Consider the following 18,400-nt stretch of genomic DNA (forward strand, 5'->3'; position numbering starts at 1 on the left):
GCGCAAACATCGATAAGAGCCAATATCCCATGCAACTTTGCAGCGGGGTAGGAAATAGCTCAGATAATGAAGATATGGACTAATACCACGCTGTCACGTCTCTCTTGCACTGGTTAAGGGTTATCACAACAGTCGAGAAAGTTACATCCGTAATCAAGATTTGATGATGATATGAAAGAATCATTGGAAGAAAATTGCTCGAGATGAAGAGCTGTATGAGGCTTTCGGACATTGTGACTAGTGCAGGCCTAATGTTTTGAATGCGGTTTGATAGATTGAGGACTCAATTTATTGTAACTTTTGAAAAGACATCGCCTTGTGGAGGTGGGGCTAGACCGAAATATAAATCAGTAAAGAAAGACGAGTTACAGGATAAGTTAGAGATGTTAGTTGTGCGTGACACGTCTCGCTGTTAGTTATATCATGTGTGTTATTTACTTTGAGAGTTTTGGTATATAATATGAATATATACAATCCTTCATTCACTTGACTTTTCTCTTTCCCACTTAACAAACATAATGTCCAACTCCCATATAGACATGTGGTGTTATACCCACTCAGATATATTTATATGGATTCATGATTCCGTTCTACGCAAAGTCAGTACATGTACACAAATCTGATTGTGTATCTCTAGTCATAAAACTTACAGGATCATAGAGGTTCTTAATCCCCTTCATCAACCCAATCATCGTCTCACTTCTACTATATCCAATGTAATTTTTCTTCGCCAAGCCTAGCCCATGCTCGGCACTGATACTTCCATTCCTCTTAGAAATCCATTCATACACAAATGGTTCTAATACTTTCTCAACTCTTTTATCATAGCTTCGAGTAGCTACATTGAGATGCAAATTCGAATCTCCCATGTGACCATAACCTACTACGCCTACGACTGGGTGATCTTCAGTATCGCCGATGAGACCAGCTTCAGTAATTTTTTCTCGTACATCTTCGACGAGTTGATAAAGTTCTTTCAAAGGGATGGAAAGATCGTATTTGTAGACACCACCCCAGTGGCCGAGACATTCGGGAATACCTTCTCTCCAGCTCCAGAGATCCTTAATTTGTGTTGCATTCTCGGCCAAAGTACCGTCCGAGACGATTTCTTTCTCCATGACATGTTCGAGGAAATTGTTCAATTTCTCTTGGTCATGTTCGGAATTGGAACCGCTGGTTTCGATGAGACAGTAGAAAGGATACTCACCCTCCAATGGTCTCTTATTTTTCGTTACTCTTTGAACTAAATCTTGGCTATGACTGTCCATAAGTTCGAAAGCAGAGAGGATTTCAGAAAGTTGACCTTTTGCCTCTTTAAAGGCTTCATGGACCTTTTCGAAAGATTCGAGGCCAAAGAATGCGACATTGATGGCGTTTGATCGCTGAGGACAAATGATTGAGATTCCAGTGATTATACCGATTGTACCTTCACCACCGATGAACAATTGTTTCAAGTCATAACCAGTATTGTTTTTTCGCAATTTGGAGAGATCATCGACAATTGTTCCATCTGGTAGAACTGCCTCGATTCCGAGAACATTTCCGTGTAAACTTCCATATCGCAACAGCCTCAAACCTCCAGCATTTGTTGCTACATTACCTCCAATATGACATGATCCCTTTGCGCCTAGATCTAATGGGAAGATGTGTTTGCGCTCTGCCAAATAATTGTCCGCAACTTCCAGAACAACACCGGCATCTACAACAAGGGTACCTGAAACCTCATCAAACGATCGAATTTGGTTCATTCGGCTCATGTTGATAACAATTTCATCGAATACAGGAACGGAACCACCGACAAGTCCAGTGTTTCCACCCTGTGGTACAACTGCTAACATATTATCATTGCAGTATTTCAAAATCTTGCTCACTTCTTCAGTGGATCCAGGCTTCAAAACTAAACTTGTATGTCCTCTATATTTGCGCATCCAATCTCCATTGAAAGGTTCAAGATCATCTGTTGCATCTTTTGTAACTCCATCAATAATCGCAGATTCCTTCCCCAGTAAATCCTTGAAAAACTTCACATTCTCCTCGGTGATTTGTGCAAACCTTGAGTCTCGCTTTATATCAGGGTATGTTTCGGATGTAAATTTTATGGTCTTCGATGTGCCAGTTGTTCCTTTGGCTATTCCTTCGGTATCCTCCGTACTAGCTGTACTTTGCCATCGAGTTTGAGTTAATAGTCGTAATGATCTTATCTTCGAGCATGAAGATGACGCCGGCGATACCCTAGCTCTGCGGACCGCGAGAGCAATACGTGATCGAACTGCCATATTTGTGATGTCCAAATTGAAGAAGGCTTGCCAAATTCTCGAGGGGAAGAAATTAAGAGTGGGGTCACAATGGCGAGCTTTACCCAGGCTTATTAGTCTATATCTTCCAAAAGTTTTGTTGCACGTCTGAGTGAACTTTCAACTTTAAGGCTTTCAAAAAAACTTATATTTTCTGACAAATTTAAAATCTTTAAAGTTTCAGGATGTTAGAAAAAATTGTCGTAGGAATTTTGGAAAGGGATTCGATTCGCAATGGCTCGGGGCGTTTTGGCCAAATTGCGAAAGGCTGTGATTTTGCCTTGCGCTGACATGGCTCGTGCGTTACCGTGGCGCACATCCCGCATATTTACAGCCTTGTCAAATTAATGCCTGAGGATTGTGGAGCCAGGCTCATGTCCGTTGGACCTTCCTGTCGCGTAGCTTCGTATGCTGAGCTGCCTGCAGTTCAAACATCAAGCTTCATCAATATTTCCCGCATTTCCCATTAAGCTTCGATCCTTTTCAAAATACCCAATAACTCCATTTAATTTCACTTTACGGTTCAGATCATCATAAATTATGGCTTCAGGATATGATAGAGCGTTGTCTGGTAAGCTATTTCCATTGGGTAAATAGATTAATAAAGGTAGCTAACATATAATAGTTTTCAGGTGAGTTTACGACTTGATTTGTACTTAAAATCAACCTAACAGCTATCATAGTCCGGATGGTCATGTCTTCCAAGTCGAATATGCTCTCGAAGCCGTCAAGAGAGGTACTTGAAATAGCTATAATCAATCAGTGGACAACAGCTTATACTTCAATCTAGGAACATGCGCCGTTGGAGTAAAGGGCAAGGATATTGTCGTTCTGGGATGTGAGAAGCGTTCCGCAATGAAGTTACAAGATACCCGCATTACGCCATCAAAAATTGGTCTCGTCGATACCCACGTTTGCCTAGCTTTTGCAGGTCTCAATGCCGATGCAAGAATCTTGGTCGACAAGGCAAGATTAGAAGCACAATCGCATCGTCTTACAGTGGAGGATCCAGTTACAATAGAGTACATCACGAAGTATGTGGCTGGTGTGCAACAAAGATATACACAAAGTGGAGGTGTTAGACCGTTTGGTATTAGTACTTTGATTGTTGGATTCGACCCCAATGATCAGACTCCAAGATTATACCAAACAGAGCCATCTGGAATCTACTCCGCATGGTATGTTGATTTTACTCTATGAATTTTACATATTCTAACAAGCTTCTAGGAAAGCCAATGCTATCGGTAGATCAAGCAAGACTGTACGAGAATTCCTAGAGAGAAACCACAAGGATGATATGGATAGAGAAGCTACCATCAAATTGACAATCAAGTCTTTACTGGAAGTTGTCCAAACTGGAGCAAAGAATATTGAGATTGCTATCATGGCACCAGGCAAACTCATTGAGATGTTGCCAGTGGAGGATATTGAGAAATATGTGAAGGATATCGAGCAGGAGAAATCCGAGGAAGCTGCTAAGAAGAAGGGTGGTCGTTCGGGAGGCACCACTTCAATCTTGGCGAGAGGACCTGATGATGCTGCTGCCCAATAAGTGGATTGATATTTATGACTTTCTGCACTTCATAGAGCCACTGTAATATAGCAATGAGCGACGAAATGACACAGCTTTGATGCTTCTGATGCATCTCAAGTTCACATTGAGTACCATGAGCCATAACAGTATCACTTCCGTCATACATGCGTATCAGCTTCTCATTAATCATTCGCTCTACGTCCCAAGTTCCCATGCCTATGCCGCTAAATTCAGACCCCTTTTTACTTTCCATATTCATGACGTGTCGTTTTATCCCAGCTTGTTTGGGGCCTCCTCCACGTCAAAGATCGTTCTCTGTTCCTTCCCTTGCAGTCGATCATCCTTAATCATTCTACTATCCTTCCTGACATCCTCGCCTTCGAATTTCAGTATTGGTTTTGGCTCGATCGCATCGATAACATAATGATTATCGCAGTGTGGGCAGTATTCGTCTCCGTCATCTGTTTCATCGGCAAAATCCTTCCTGAATGCCTTTTTGCATTTTTTGCATGCGAAAGTCTTCACACTGCAGTCAGTATGAGGGGTCGAGGAAAGCGGGGTGTATGAGCAAGTAATACCATTTCTGTGGTTTTCTTGAGAGGATGTGATTCAGTTTCCTGGTGACATTCGGCACAGTCAAACCATTTTCGACCTTTGGTTGAAGTTTAGTATGGGAAAACTATCTTAGAAGGTTGTTCCTACAGCATGGCGACCGAATAGAAACTTGCGCGTTGAGAATATGTTTACTGGAGTTTTGTTAGGTTGCTGAATGATGTTGCGAATAATCGTATCTTACCACATGGTATGAGTATGGTGATTTGGCTTATTTGAGTGTATTGTTTGGTCAACGATCTTCTTCTGGAGGACGTCGTTGAAATCTATAGGCCAGCTCCAATTACGGCTTCACATGCGATCCAGAAAAATGGTTCCAAAACAGTGAATCCTAGGCTGAACCAAATAATTTTAGCGTGCAAAGCTTATTAGTCAGCAACTCAGCCTTACGCCTCTTAGTTCTCCCACCGACATTAAAAGGGAAACCTAAATCATTGTTTCTCGAGGTCCTCCAAATAAATCAAACAACCTACCAGGTACAATTATTTGAAGGAACTTCGAGATGCCTCCAAAAAGGAAAGCCACATCAAGTATGAGGCTGGATACTTGCTTTAATATGAATCTGTAATGACTAACAACTCCCAGGTGTGAGAGGCTCTACCAAATCGAACAAAGACTCTGCTGTCTCTACACCAGGACCTGCAACCCCTCGTAGTAATATGAGCAGTGGTGATAGTGATGATGACTATCAAGATGGTACCGTAGACGAACTTGAACGTCAAGGTCTAGAAGCTACAGAGGAAGAGAAAGCCAGTATTGCAAAGACTATAAATAAATTCTCAGCAGAGAGTTACCGGCCAAGATCGGATTCCAAATTAATTAGGGACTCTGCTAGTCACCACTTTGGCAATAACGATTTTTCATACCTATCACTAAAGCCTGATCACGCAAATCGTCCTTTATGGATAGATCCTGAAAAGGCGCGCATTATCCTAGAAAGTTTCTCTCCACTAGCAGCGCATGCTCAAGATTTCCTGACTACAATAGCAGAGCCAAAGTCGAGACCCAGCTTTCTACACGAATATGCTTTAACACCTCATAGTTTATATGCCGCTGTATCAGTTGGCTTGGATCCAAAGGATATCGTTAATGTTCTTGACCGCCTTTCAAAGATACCTATACCTGAGAATGTTAAAAAGTTCATCATCAATTGTTCTCAGAGTTATGGCAAAGTCAAGCTGGTCCTTAAGAATACAAAACATTATGTCGAAACTTCAGATCCTGACTTGCTACAACGTCTTCTTTCGGATCCTATAATTGGTCCGCTCAGGGTTCAAGGGTCCACAACTACAACTATAGCACCTAGTATGGGTGCCTTGGTTATCCCAGGAACGAAGAATGCAGCTGGAGTTCAACAAACTGGAGATAGACGCCAGAGTGTAACAGATAGACAGCAAGCAGGACAAGAACCTACGCAGGATGATATTTATGCAAAGCTTAATGAAGAGGACGATGATGATGACGAAGAAGAGGCAGTTCATTCGTTTGAGATTGCTGATAACTGCGTAGAAGCGGTACAAAAACGATGCCTGGACCTCGCACTGCCTGTACTCGAAGAATACGATTTTCGCAATGATGAAGTCAATCCCAATCTCGAGATTGATTTGAGGCCTAGTGCCCAAATTCGACATTACCAGGAGAAAAGCTTGAGTAAAATGTTTGGTAACGGTCGGGCTAAGAGTGGTATTATTGTCTTGCCTTGTGGAGCTGGAAAAACCTTAGTTGGAATCACCGCGGCTTGCACGATCAAGAAGGGTGTCATTGTCCTCTGCACAAGTTCTATGTCAGTTGTTCAATGGCGACAGGAATTTTTGAAATGGTCCAACATCAATCCAGCTGATATTGCGGTATTTACTTCGGACCACAAAGAGAAATTCACAAGGAGTACCGGTATCATTGTCACAACTTATTCTATGGTCACGCAGACACGTGCGCGAGCTTTTGATGCCCAAAAGATGATGGATTTCTTGACGAGTAGAGAATGGGGACTGATGCTTCTAGATGAGGTCCACGTTGTCCCTGCTCAAATTTTCAGAAAAGTCACATCATCAATCAAAACTCATTCGAAATTAGGTTTGACGGCCACTTTACTTCGTGAGGATGATAAAATTGAAGACTTGAACTTCTTGATCGGTCCCAAATTGTATGAAGCCAACTGGATGGAACTCGCAGCTCAAGGTCACATTGCTAGAGTTCAATGTGCTGAAGTCTGGTGCCCAATGACTACTGAATTTCACTCGGAGTATTTGAAAGCACCTAGTCGCAAGCAGGGTTTGATATCTACAATGAATCCCCGGAAGTTCCAGGCGTGTCAGTTTTTGATAGACTATCATGAGAAGCGTGGCGATAAGATTATTGTGTTTTCTGACAACGTTTACGCCTTGCACGTCTACGCTCAAAAGTTAGGGAAAGTTTTCATTTATGGTGGTACGGTTCAGACCGAACGTCTTCGAATTCTGGAGAATTTCCAACACAATCCCAATATTAATACACTCTTTCTGTCGAAGATTGGTGACACTTCTCTCGATTTACCTGAAGCAACATGTCTCATCCAAATTTCGTCTCATTTTGGTTCCCGTCGACAGGAAGCACAAAGATTGGGCAGAATTCTGAGAGCAAAGCGCAGAAACGACGAAGGTTTCAATGCATTCTTCTATTCTTTAGTTTCGAAAGATACTAAAGAGATGTATTATTCTTCAAAACGACAAGCATTCCTTGTCGACCAAGGATATGCGTTCAAAGCCATTACTCATCTCCAGGGTATTGAAGATCTCCCTGGTCTCGCATTCAACACTCCTCAGGACCGAAGAGAGCTTTTACAAAACGTGATGCTTCACAACATGGACGAGGAGAAGTTCCAGGAGGATCTCAGAGATGATCTATTCCATCGAAACGACGGCAAACCTAGACCGAAGAAGAAGTCGAATGTTAGAAGAACTGCAGGCAAACTCGCAGATTTGGCTGGTGGGCAGGATATGGCATATGTTGAGCAAAATAGGAGCAGAAACAAGGATCTGAAGAAGAACAAAGGAGAGAGTTCTGCCTTCTTCAAGAAAATGGAGAGAGAGCGACAAAAGAGAAAACTTGCAGATTAGAGGTTTATTCCTTATGGGCGCAAAATGGTTGGTTAAATTGGCATGAGGATAAATGGTGATGGGGCGTTGGTCTGATGGGAAGGAACGTTTACGGGTCATTTCCATGTACAAAATAATCTTATACACAAACCAATAATGATATAACCTGAAACGTTTTTCTGGGCTTTTTACACTGATGTTCTTACAAATTTTGGACGCTATCCATGTAAATCGTGGTCCCGACTATGCTAGGTATTCACAATGTTTATATTCATACACAAAATCGCCGTTGAAATAATTTCAACGAGCAAGACACCAACACTAGTATTTGACTTTCAAACTCGCCAAAGTGAAGATGTGCACCAGCTCAACTCTTCACATAGTCTCCACATCTTCCTCCACCCACCCCAAATCCCCCTTCCCCTTAAAGGCCTCCAGAATATCCGCCTGCTCGTTCAACATATACCTATCCGTTGGTCCTCCAATCTTTCCCAACTTTCTCCACCGTTCGAAATCCTCCGAGTTCCGCTTATCTCCATGCGCTTCCTTTGCATTTTCCCAATGTCCTTGCGAAAATGCAAGTAAGGTACTGATTTTCTTATTCGGGATGTCGTAGACGAGAGAACAGATTGTTCCGGTTTCTTCTAGCCAGTTACATTGCCAGAGAGCACCGGGACGGATACACTGGAAAGAACATCGTTGGTAGTTGACACGCCCGGCCATGGGCCCCCCGTGGATGGCGTAGATTATTAGGGTCGGGTGGGCAAAGTACCTGGGAGTGTTAGTGGAGTTTTGTGACAGGATAGACAGGGATTACATTTCATATTTCCATTTTTCGGGATTTCCATTCGCGTCGTGAGCTGCGTAGTCGTAAATGAGATGCACATCTTTGATGTCTTTCTCGAATTGGGAGAGGATCGCTGGGTCGGTTTTAGCGTGGACGGTAGGCATTGTAGATAATTATATTATGAATAGTATGTAGAAGAGACGGGGACTGGAATTTTTGTATTTAGGAACACAAAATTAATATGTGAAAACGGAAACCGTTCTTGCAGAAATGAGGAATACAAAGTATATACTTGAGAGGATCGAACAGCCGCCATAGCACCATTCTAATCGTATAATCTCAAGACCATTTTCAGCCTAATCCAGATGCCGAGATCTTCCCACAGAACGGGAAGCTAGAATACATGTGGGGGTGGAGTCAGAATGATGCGGGCGAGGCGGGATGACGATCATAGAATCCGGGCCAGACCAATTTAGAATAGAGTTCTATCAAGAGCGACAAAGCATGATTTTTAGGATAGAGTCAAAAATACGAACTTCTATCTCGTACCACAAAAAGCCAGGAATCACATTGTAAAGGCAACTTCAACGCGAACTAAGACTTAGTGCCGCGCAACAAGTAAGCTTGTATTAGAATCAGGAGGTTTCTGCTTGAAGATTTTGGGGAAGTCCTGTTTCCTCGACGGGGCTAGAGGAAGATCTGCAATCCAGAAAAGTGGTAAAGAAAATCATAAAGTGTCATGTTGAGACTAAAGATTCTCGTCCGAACTTCTTACCACCCCTATGCGCGGCACTTGCGCGCGGTATCATGTACAATCTACAAAGTAGAGTTCCCTGGAGAAGAGGGTTCATTGTGTGAAATGAGCATGTCGGATGGAGGTCAGGGAGGCGGATGAGTAATCGTTAGATTTCGCACGTGACGGTACACAAACGGAAGTCGCGACCACTAGTGGGTGCATGGACTGACGGGACACTTCCCAATTTTCAATATTTTTCATAAATTCATTCTTGAATTGTTTGATATCAGAATTCGTGTTTTGATTGTTTCATCTCTATTCAAGAATTGTAACAATTCCTAAAATAAATGATTCAATATATCAAAAGATATTCACAAGTTTATTTTTGTACTGTCCCGTGAGTCTGTACACCCACTGGTGGACCAAAAGCTATGTCTCAAATTCATTTTCAATAGTCAAAATATCCAACTCGATCTATCATCCACTTGTCCCAACAAAAACCACAAGCACGGCTGCGTATGTTGCAGTTGCTGCGACGGTTTCCGTGTTATTTGCGCGGAGGACGAGACTTGTGATTCCAGCAAACAATACCGCAGCTATACTCGTCGTCACTAAACTCTTCGTCAAATTCTTCCCAATTTTTATAATGAGCATGGGAACTACAAGACTGATTCCACCAGTAAAGGCGACTATAAATCGTGCAAGTTTATCGACGAAGAGAGAAACTTGTTCTGGTGGCTCGCCTTTGAGATACTCGTCTGTGCGAAGGAGTAGCTCGCGCTTGGTATATGTCAGTTGAGATGGGAGATGCGCTTTGAGCCACTTCCTCAGAGGGTCGACTGGTATCAACGATTGATCTGGGAGACGACGATAAACTGAGTTGAAGGGATCCCCTGGTAAGGTGGCAATCTCGGGAAAGGCAAATGTGAGATCTTGACGCTTTTCATGTGCCTGAGATCCGGTAATATTTTGAAGGCTAGAGAAAAAGGCATAATCTCGAATTGCATCGGCTTTCAAAGAGGTGTGTTATTTATCTGGGGTTTCACGTTGCTTTGCGTATTTTGGGGCGGAACATACCATACTGGTGCAAAGTTGAACTGAGATCTCGAGTAACATCGTCAGACGCTGCCATGTTTGTCCACGTGTTACCCTTTTTCCTTGCCAATTCATTTTGGAGACGGACTATGTTGAGCTTTTGCAATCCACGGAATGCCAGGAAATGCGGTTCCTCTATCGTATAAGCATAATGAAATAGCCGCTCTTCATAAGTCATTTTCTCTGAGATGATCCCAGCTCCTGGCTTTCTCGGTCCACTCATAGCAAATGTCGACCTCTCTGGAAATTACTGCGGTATTGATCGAGGCAGCGAATTTTCACTTGATAAACGAGTTTCGGTGGATTTCTCGCCTTTGGTTCAATCCTTGCTTATGCAATAACGTGGTAATATGCAGGCGCTCATGTGACCATCTGCAGAGCAGCATTACTTGTTTTCAGCTCGTGAGTAAAATGCTCACCAAGTACGATTCGCTTGGATCGAATTCTTGGGTCATATAAATCCATCGTTTGCCTAATCTATTGAATTCCTGCTTTTCGATGGTGCAAAACCCTGGGGGCATCAAAGGCGATGCTGCCGATTATTACGATACTTCTTCTGCCGTCATCGCACAGAATGATTCAAGCAATCCTGATGGAATGGCGCAGTTTGTACTACCGTGTTATGGTGTCGAAAGTCGCAGTGGCAGAAATGGACTGACTACAGTTGGCGTTGCGGGGGAAATTTACACAAATTACCGGCGTGGTCGATTAATGCTTTTCGAAATTGCCCGAAGAAAACGGCCCTGGATCTCAGTTTTGCTCAAAAATAAAGATAGAGTAAAGCTTGATGAACCTGCATCGAAATTAGATCGTGCTATCTGGGATCTGCAACATGATGCGAGTTCGAGATGGCAAGTCAGTATTCCAATGGAAGGTTGGGATTTTCCTACCCAAGCATCATCAGAGTCTAACGAAGAATTGCTTGAGATGGGCCGGATGATGGGAGAACTTATGTTAAATGATTCGGAGATCAAAGCATTTCTAGGTAAGTTATTTGCAGCCCAAAGAATCTTGAGCGTCCAGTTCTAATACAGTCTTTTGACTGCAGATAGCGCGACTGCGACCCTCTTGGGACTAGACAAGCGGCTTCGTGACGAGTTCATACAACCTCTCAAGCAATGTATGGTGAACAGACAGGAAGTAAATTACCAATATCTCCTCGAAAAGGTTCGAGAAATTCACAAGGAAGTTGCAGGCTGCTACTTCCGTCTGGACGAACAGGTTTCTCGACGCCAGAAAGAGCTCACGGATATGGCAAAGATCGACTGACTGAGAGACGATTTGAGAACAGAATGATCCTGATGTTCAGTCAAATATACAGTGGGCTGAAGACATGATATACGAATCCGATTCCTATTTGTAAACAGCCCATCACCTGCTCTTGTTTATTTTTCTGGCTAACTACTGGATTGTGGTTCTTTAAATCGAGATCGCAACCTTGATGCAATTTTAGATATGATACAAGTTTCCAAAATGCCACCCTTTTTTTTTGACATGCTATTGTGCCCAGAATTAAATTGCAAATTCATCCCACCCCATCCCATGCACCCAAGATCCTTTTCTTTTTCCAATCTTCGTAAGAAATCGTCGTCTCATGTGTAGTGTACATAGTAACACAAGTATTCCACAGCCATCACGCCTCATCTCCTTTCGAGCTTCCAATTCCTACACAATTTCAGTTCTCACTACATCTCGACACTTTCTCCCCCGAACCAAAGACCTATTAAGCCACAACAACATTCGTCACGCCGTTCCCTTGAACAGCAGCTTCCTCCTCCACCATCTTTCCCTCTCCATCTCCGTACAAAAAGAATTGTACAAAAACACCCGCATCCAATAACAAGGTACCCGCGCTACCTGCCAACCAACTCGCGTTTACAGCAATATAGCGAAGATATTCGGATCGTGCTTCGCCGCTTTCGCACTTTGAGTGTCCGTGTCTCGAGGCTGTGAGACAGGGGGCTTCGTAAGCGAAGATGGAAAGGACGTATGTGAGATTTCCAATACAAGCGAATAAGAAGAAAAGCATTGAGATTCCCTGAGTAGATTTACGACGATGGTTGAGAAGAAGTTGGGGGACACGGGAACTTAGGTAGAGGATGGCGCAGAGGTAGCCGAAAGTTTGTCCCAAGGGGGAAAAGGCTGGGCTGGTGTGAGTAGGTGAGTGTTTGTCGTGTGTTTTGTGGGATTGGGCGGAAGAGGAGTTGGATATCCACCAGCCAAGAACACCGGCAATGCAGACGAGAATGATGCTAAAGAAATTGAAGAGGAAGGTTTGCATTGGAGAAGTTTTGGCTTTCTTGGTGGTGGGTGTATCGTTAGAAGAAGGGTCAAGAAGCGGAACAACGGGAGAGAGATGTTGAGCTGAGACAGAAGTGCCGCTATGTCTTCTCTCTAGGCCATTGAGGAGCGCTGTAGTTTCGCTGGGCGTACTAGCTGCTATTGCTGCGTAGGTGGGCTTAGGTGGGGATGGTGGCGGCTTAACTTCGTCGCGCCAGGTGAAGCCCTTGTAGTAGAAGCATTGACCTAAAAGCACTATATCTGCTATGGTGTAGTAGACGGCGAGGATAATCTAATGATGTTAACATCGATATCACGTGAAACTAATTGGACAATATTTACCATTGTAGGGAGAACACCTTGGAGCACAGCACCCCAGATATTAAAAACATCACCGGCAAGCCATATAATAATGAATTGTAGAGACAATCCATCAGCCTATTGATATTAGCACATTGCACTCATTCAATTGCTTCCAATAACCCAATTGGCTTGCAAACAGAATCTCAATGAAAGTACTCACCGAGCCTCGTCTCCAATTCTCAATAATCTGAGGACTAAATACCACTATCCAACAAGCAATCGATATCGAACTAATTCCCATCAGCATCTCCTTCATCTAAAGTTTCTAAGCTAAAGCTCGATTGACACATACCCACATATCCCCGATATAGCAGTAATATCCAAATTCAAATTCTGAGTCGGAGGAATCATCTTGAATCTTCGTATAGACCCAATCTCAAAAGAATTGTAAATATATCAAATATGACAACCCAAAAATGAAAGTCTTTTGAAAAAGAATCTCTCCCTCTCCAAATTTTGCTATCGAAAAAAAGCAAAGAAAAAATTATGACTCGATATCTTAACCCAACTCTAGTATGATCTGATGTAAATGTGGCGGTCTACCAAACCTCTCTAGTAATGGTAAGACACGAAAAAGTAACGCAATGCCGTCAAGTCGAGCCAACTTCTCGAATGATGGATATTCTGATATCCGAATCGCAGCAAAGGAGCGAGATATGAAGTGAAAAGTCTGGGTAGCGTTTTGAAGATTCTGCTGAAGGAGACAATTCATTACGGTGAAAGATACTTTGTTCAAAGCAAGGTTTGTAGGTCGTTTGTAACTCACATGACTAATGGTCATCACATGATGCGGACGCTTGTCCGATTAGAGGTGGATGGGACTGGGGTAGCTGTCAATTGGATACCGGTCGGAGCTCGACGGGGGAAGGAAGGAAAGACGTCATTATTTATTTTATTTACTCGAGTACGAGTACATGCATTTTGAATAAGTCATTTTGAATAACTAAGTCAGTTACTATTCTCGAATTTGAAGACTTTGGAGGTCGCATGTGAGTGATGTGAATCGGAGAATTTAAGAAACAGAGGGGTTTCCGATAGTAAGACAAAGTCTCACGGCTATTTATCTAGATTACTACCCCTCGGCTTGTAATACTAATCCCATCTTCTCGAGATGACTCTGGTAATGGTAACATAACAAACAAATTGAATGAACAATTTCATATTAATAAGTGGCTGACGATCAAATCGAAATGTGTTGGCTTAGCAATCCCGAGGGTCGGAATTTAGATAAAAGATAGAGTAGTCACCCCACTATTTCCTTTGCTATAGATTTGGTCCGTCTCTCTCTCTCTCTCTCTTCGGGTACTCTTAGACATTATAATATATAAACCCTCTCCCTTCAGAACACTCTGCTCCTCGCCACCATCTAAACCACAATATCCAAACCATGCCCGAACCTTCTCTCCCATCCCCTGCTCACCCCGACGTCGATTCCATGCTATCCCGCAAATTCGGCCGCGAAGTAGCCAACTACTTTTCCGGCTCGCCTCTCAACCGTGTTTCCTTCCTCCGCGCCAACCATGATTTCATCTCCAGCGCATTCACGCATCCCGCTACCAACTTCCTCCTTCTCAACAATCTCGCTCCGCTGACGAAAGATCCCAGTCACCTGGCCTATTCCTCTCACTCCGACATCACGGGATTGACGGGACAAAACCCGTTTGAGAAAGATGAGGAGACGATGATCAAAGAGTTTAATTCTTCCAAGACCTTACCCTTAGTTTTATTCCTGGGCTTGGACGAGCGGAGTAAAGATAAAGATGGATTCAAGCATGGGATTTACAGCGGAATTCCTTATTTTGCAATCGATGTGACCCCAAAAGGAACATACGAAAACGAAGCAAACAGCGTGGTGAAAGCCATGCAGGAAAAAGGATTGGTATTTCAAGAGGGCAGAATCCTCATGAGTCTCGACGCACAAGAAGCTGCGATTTTCGCCCAGGCACGAGCGCTTCTGGACTGGAATGCTAGGAATCCTTTCTGTGGCGGATGCGGACAACCTACGCTTTCTGTGAGTGTGCTCTATTCTCCTTGGAGACGAAAACAAAAGCATAATCTCCACTTCAAAATATCACCAAAAACTAATAAAATCCCAGATCAACGCAGGCACCAAACGCGTGTGTCCCCCCACCGATTTCGCCTCTCTCCCCACCGCCCAAGCAGGAACCACCCCCGCAACCCCCACCCAAAGAGCCTCCTGCGCAACCCGCAAGGGAGTATCCAATCTCTGCTTCCCCCGCACAGACCCCACCGTCATCATGGCCGTCGTCAGCCACGACGGCAAACGCATTCTGCTCGGCCGTCAAAAGCGCTGGCCGCAATACTGGTACAGCGCGCTGGCCGGGTTCTGCGAGCCCGCCGAATCCGTCGAGGAAGCCGTGCGTCGCGAGGTCTGGGAGGAATCCGGAGTGAAGCTCGGTCGTGTGGTCATTCATAGTACCCAACCCTGGCCCTATCCTGCAAACTTGATGATTGGTGCTATTGCCCAAGCGTTGCCGGATGGTGAGAAGATTCATCTGGAGCATGACCCTGAATTGGAAGATGCGAAGTGGTTTGAGATGGAAGAGATTAGGGAGGCGTTGTTGAACGGAACGAGTCCGTTGGGAGAACCAGCTAGCGAGGGGTATAAGGAGGGAAATTTAAGGTTACCGTCCGTCACGGCCATTGCGACGCAGTTAATTAAGGCGGTTGCAGAGGGTTTTTTGGGTGAGAGTCCTAAGATTTAAGGGGAGGTGAGATATTGTTGGTTGGTTACATAGAAGTCATGTGAGCTAGATTCTGAGGATATAGAAATTAGAAGATTTCCGCAGTGATAGGGATTGTAAGTAGTCTATGCTAGGTATCTAGATGGTGAGATTACAATTTGATGATCGATAGATATCGCGACACTTGAATGTCAAAACGAAATTGAATATCCAAATACACAATCTCTTCTTTGGAAGTGGGTGATATCTAATGTAATTGACGATTAAAAACCCATACGCTCGCTACCTGAACACCATACTGCAACAACAAACTGCAACAACAAACTGCAACAACAAACTGCAACAACAAGTAGGCAATAAAATCATTTCATTCCTTCATCAAAATCATCTATCATCAATCAGAGCACAGACATCTGGTCTAGTCTTGTCTGATCTACCTAGAAACTAAGGATAGAAAGTAACAATCTATCTCAGATCTCCTACCAATCCCATCTCGTGCTATCCAGCCTTTTCATCCCATTCCATACATTATACGCAGAAAGCATCATCATAAGATACCAGCCAATCACTCTACACATTAAGAATTTGTCTCGGCAAAATTGGATCCATTTCGTTCTCGTCCCACTTGAACACGAGGAGAACCGGTAAGAAAATCTTCAGACGTTGCTTCTTCAGGAGGTGGAGTAAGACTTTTCTCCCATTGATTCATCATTGTGGATACAGTTTTCTTAAGATTGCCCGGTTTCAATTGATCGAGAGCAGGCCATGGAATTTCATCCCTTCTTGAGGGCGAGTCTGGCGGGTTGTTCGAGTCCATAATGCTATGATTGGTTAGCGAAAATATTCTTATGCCAGGAACAGAATGAAATTCTCACTTTACTTCATCTTCGCCGCTTGCATTTCCGGGAGTCACTGGACCGGATAATGTAGAACTACCGCTCCATCTCATGGGCGATTTAGGAGCTGGAGAATCCCAATTTGACCAATCATCATCGTCGATAGTAGCAGTAGGAAATGAAATCGGTCTTGCGCGTTTCTTTTGAACGTTTGTGGGTTTCATGGGTGCCGCAAGAGTATCGGGATCTTGCCATAATGCGCCTCCCAAATCTAGCAGAGCGGGATTATCACCGGTTAAGGAATCCCATGTTCTTTGTGATGATGGATCTGGTCTTGGTGATTTTCCTCGTCGTCCTCGTAAACTACCCTTACTAATTCGCTTATTTAGCCCGCGTTGTGTTGCATCCAAGCTTGATCGTTTGTTCGCTGTGCCATTTACCGCTTCGTCTCCTACTGTAGCTTGTCGAAGGTCCTCAAGGAAAGTCCATAGTCCGGCTTTAACATCTTCTGTAATCTGTTTCACTCCATGTGTCACTCCTAGTCCTCCTTGGTATGAATGTCTATTTGCTCGATTTGTGTTGACCCTGGAGATACCAATACTTGTATCCGGCATAGTTGTGCTTCTTGGAAGGTCGACTGAGGTTGTTCCGGTCGATTCGGGAAGTGTAGAATTGTGCGTCATTCTTTCTGGGGAAAGGAGCGAAAGGGTACGAGTATGACCACCAGTAATGATTTTCCTTCGTGGATTCTTCTGATCTTTCGGTAAGTGAGGAAGATTGGCAAGAAAAGCTTTCTTTCGATCCATATCGATGCTTTGTCTTGGAGTCGTAAGTGCATTCTCGTCAGCAGACCCGCGCTCAGTTTGCACAGGTTGAAGCTTCTCGACATGGCGAATTTCTGCTCTCTTCTTTGTTGCTTCATGATTCGCCCATTGTTTTTTCAACTGCTTGAGCTCATTTTCAGCTTTGTCCAGCTCCTCCTTAAGTTCGAGGACCCTCCTTTCCTGACTAGCTAGGGCGACTAGAAAACCATTTGAATCATTTGGCGACAGGATAACGTTGGGATCTGCAGGTGTGCCGGGAACTGATGGAGCATTTGATGAAGTTGGAGTAGCTCTGACTGATTCGAGGCCATTGCTTGGAGCAACGGGGAAAGTTAGCGAAAGACGATTCGGCCTTCTTGAAGTATAGGATAGTGCACGATCTGGTCGTACAATGGGTCGAGGTGGATGGTTTGTAGAGAAGTTTACTCTATTGGGTGAAGTACCAATATGGGGACTTGGTACATCAGTAGGTTGATCGGCCCCTGTTAGAATTGATTCAACAGAAGCACGATCAATTGAGGTTGTTCGATCGTGGAATGAATCCATTGTGCATATTGGAGAGGATAAGTATATATAATGATCACAGAATAGTGGAATGAAAGTAATTTTGAATATAAGCATTCAATGTTGAAGAAATTCTTGTGTTTATGTTTGTGTTAACTATCGTAATCGAATAATCGTATAGTTAATCGTTATGCATTTGGCCAGTAGGGGAGCCGATATGTCAACAAATAACCAAAAAGGAGTATGAAAGCGAACAAGTGAAGGTAGAGAGAGATGAGATGAATAAAGGAATAGAAAATTGGGTGGTGGATATTTTTCGATTTTTGATTTTTGATCACATAGAAATGAATGCGATGATCATAAACATCGTACAAGAGAAATGGAAGTAGACGCAATCATTCCCAGAAGGAAACTTGTTTTTTTGAAGATAGAAAGATGAGTTGTGTTGTGAGTGAAGTCAAGCCAGAAAAGACTTCAACGGTTCTGTCTTGCTCCAGTCTTTGAGTCCCTAGTAGGTACCTAGGTATTTTGTTGAAATTGTTCTAGGTTTGTCTATTTGAATTGAAATTGTTATTGTTATTGTTATTGTGATTTATGATTTATGATTTATGATTTATCATTACAGTAATATGTTAGCTGATCCTTGGGTTGCCTAGGTACCAGTAGATACTTATTAGTTGTCAAGACTCAAGGTACCGGTACTCAGTTCAGTATCATTCTGGGTTCACGTGACGAATATCCCCGTCCCGTAAATTC

General features: G+C 43.4%; 10 protein-coding genes across 10 annotated transcripts; 4 read left to right on the plus strand and 6 right to left on the minus strand.

The window, feature by feature from the left end:
- Positions 1-557: 557 nt before the first annotated feature.
- Positions 558-2,276, minus strand: EAE97_003511 (uncharacterized protein; the record flags this gene model as incomplete). The annotated part of the gene is made up of 2 exons (XM_038874023.1): positions 558-590; positions 651-2,276. 2 exons carry the CDS (start codon positions 2,274-2,276, stop codon positions 558-560), a joined length of 1,659 nt encoding a protein of 552 aa, XP_038734632.1.
- Positions 2,277-2,834: 558 nt separating this feature from the next.
- EAE97_003512 (uncharacterized protein) lies at positions 2,835-3,846 on the plus strand (the record flags this gene model as incomplete). The annotated part of the gene is made up of 5 exons (XM_038874024.1): positions 2,835-2,865; positions 2,920-2,926; positions 2,978-3,030; positions 3,085-3,472; positions 3,522-3,846. 5 exons carry the CDS (start codon positions 2,835-2,837, stop codon positions 3,844-3,846), a joined length of 804 nt encoding a protein of 267 aa, XP_038734633.1.
- A 117-nt stretch (positions 3,847-3,963) lies between these two features.
- On the minus strand, positions 3,964-4,736 carry EAE97_003513 (uncharacterized protein). Its single transcript, XM_038874025.1, has 4 exons — positions 4,625-4,736; positions 4,531-4,574; positions 4,407-4,480; positions 3,964-4,347 (listed from the first exon to the last, which is right to left on the minus strand). The coding sequence occupies exons 1-4, from the start codon at positions 4,627-4,629 to the stop codon at positions 4,099-4,101; spliced, it is 372 nt and encodes a 123-aa protein (XP_038734634.1). The 5' UTR covers positions 4,630-4,736; the 3' UTR covers positions 3,964-4,098.
- A 206-nt stretch (positions 4,737-4,942) lies between these two features.
- Positions 4,943-7,535, plus strand: EAE97_003514 (uncharacterized protein; the record flags this gene model as incomplete). Its single annotated transcript, XM_038874026.1, has 2 exons — positions 4,943-4,970; positions 5,026-7,535. 2 exons carry the CDS (start codon positions 4,943-4,945, stop codon positions 7,533-7,535), a joined length of 2,538 nt encoding a protein of 845 aa, XP_038734635.1.
- Positions 7,536-7,889: 354 nt separating this feature from the next.
- Positions 7,890-8,465, minus strand: EAE97_003515 (uncharacterized protein; the record flags this gene model as incomplete). The annotated part of the gene is made up of 2 exons (XM_038874027.1): positions 7,890-8,286; positions 8,332-8,465. The coding sequence occupies 2 exons, from the start codon at positions 8,463-8,465 to the stop codon at positions 7,890-7,892; spliced, it is 531 nt and encodes a 176-aa protein (XP_038734636.1).
- Positions 8,466-9,320: 855 nt separating this feature from the next.
- On the minus strand, positions 9,321-10,391 carry EAE97_003516 (uncharacterized protein). The gene is made up of 2 exons (XM_038874028.1): positions 10,115-10,391; positions 9,321-10,047 (listed from the first exon to the last, which is right to left on the minus strand). Exons 1-2 carry the CDS (start codon positions 10,353-10,355, stop codon positions 9,515-9,517), a joined length of 774 nt encoding a protein of 257 aa, XP_038734637.1. The 5' UTR covers positions 10,356-10,391; the 3' UTR covers positions 9,321-9,514.
- A 239-nt stretch (positions 10,392-10,630) lies between these two features.
- On the plus strand, positions 10,631-11,401 carry EAE97_003517 (uncharacterized protein; the record flags this gene model as incomplete). The annotated part of the gene is made up of 2 exons (XM_038874029.1): positions 10,631-11,117; positions 11,181-11,401. The coding sequence occupies 2 exons, from the start codon at positions 10,631-10,633 to the stop codon at positions 11,399-11,401; spliced, it is 708 nt and encodes a 235-aa protein (XP_038734638.1).
- A 454-nt stretch (positions 11,402-11,855) lies between these two features.
- On the minus strand, positions 11,856-13,126 carry EAE97_003518 (uncharacterized protein; the record flags this gene model as incomplete). Its single annotated transcript, XM_038874030.1, has 4 exons — positions 11,856-12,704; positions 12,755-12,850; positions 12,936-13,005; positions 13,068-13,126. The coding sequence occupies 4 exons, from the start codon at positions 13,124-13,126 to the stop codon at positions 11,856-11,858; spliced, it is 1,074 nt and encodes a 357-aa protein (XP_038734639.1).
- A 900-nt stretch (positions 13,127-14,026) lies between these two features.
- Positions 14,027-15,840, plus strand: EAE97_003519 (uncharacterized protein). The gene is made up of 2 exons (XM_038874031.1): positions 14,027-14,786; positions 14,872-15,840. The coding sequence occupies exons 1-2, from the start codon at positions 14,163-14,165 to the stop codon at positions 15,499-15,501; spliced, it is 1,254 nt and encodes a 417-aa protein (XP_038734640.1). The 5' UTR covers positions 14,027-14,162; the 3' UTR covers positions 15,502-15,840.
- Positions 15,806-18,195, minus strand: EAE97_003520 (uncharacterized protein). Its single transcript, XM_038874032.1, has 2 exons — positions 16,356-18,195; positions 15,806-16,301 (listed from the first exon to the last, which is right to left on the minus strand). The coding sequence occupies exons 1-2, from the start codon at positions 17,759-17,761 to the stop codon at positions 16,058-16,060; spliced, it is 1,650 nt and encodes a 549-aa protein (XP_038734641.1). The 5' UTR covers positions 17,762-18,195; the 3' UTR covers positions 15,806-16,057.
- Between the last annotated feature and the right edge of the window lie 205 nt (positions 18,196-18,400).

This window comes from Botrytis byssoidea (assembly GCF_014898295.1).
Source record: "Botrytis byssoidea strain MUCL 94 chromosome Unknown BBYS_006, whole genome shotgun sequence".
Lineage (NCBI taxonomy): Eukaryota > Fungi > Ascomycota > Leotiomycetes > Helotiales > Sclerotiniaceae > Botrytis > Botrytis byssoidea.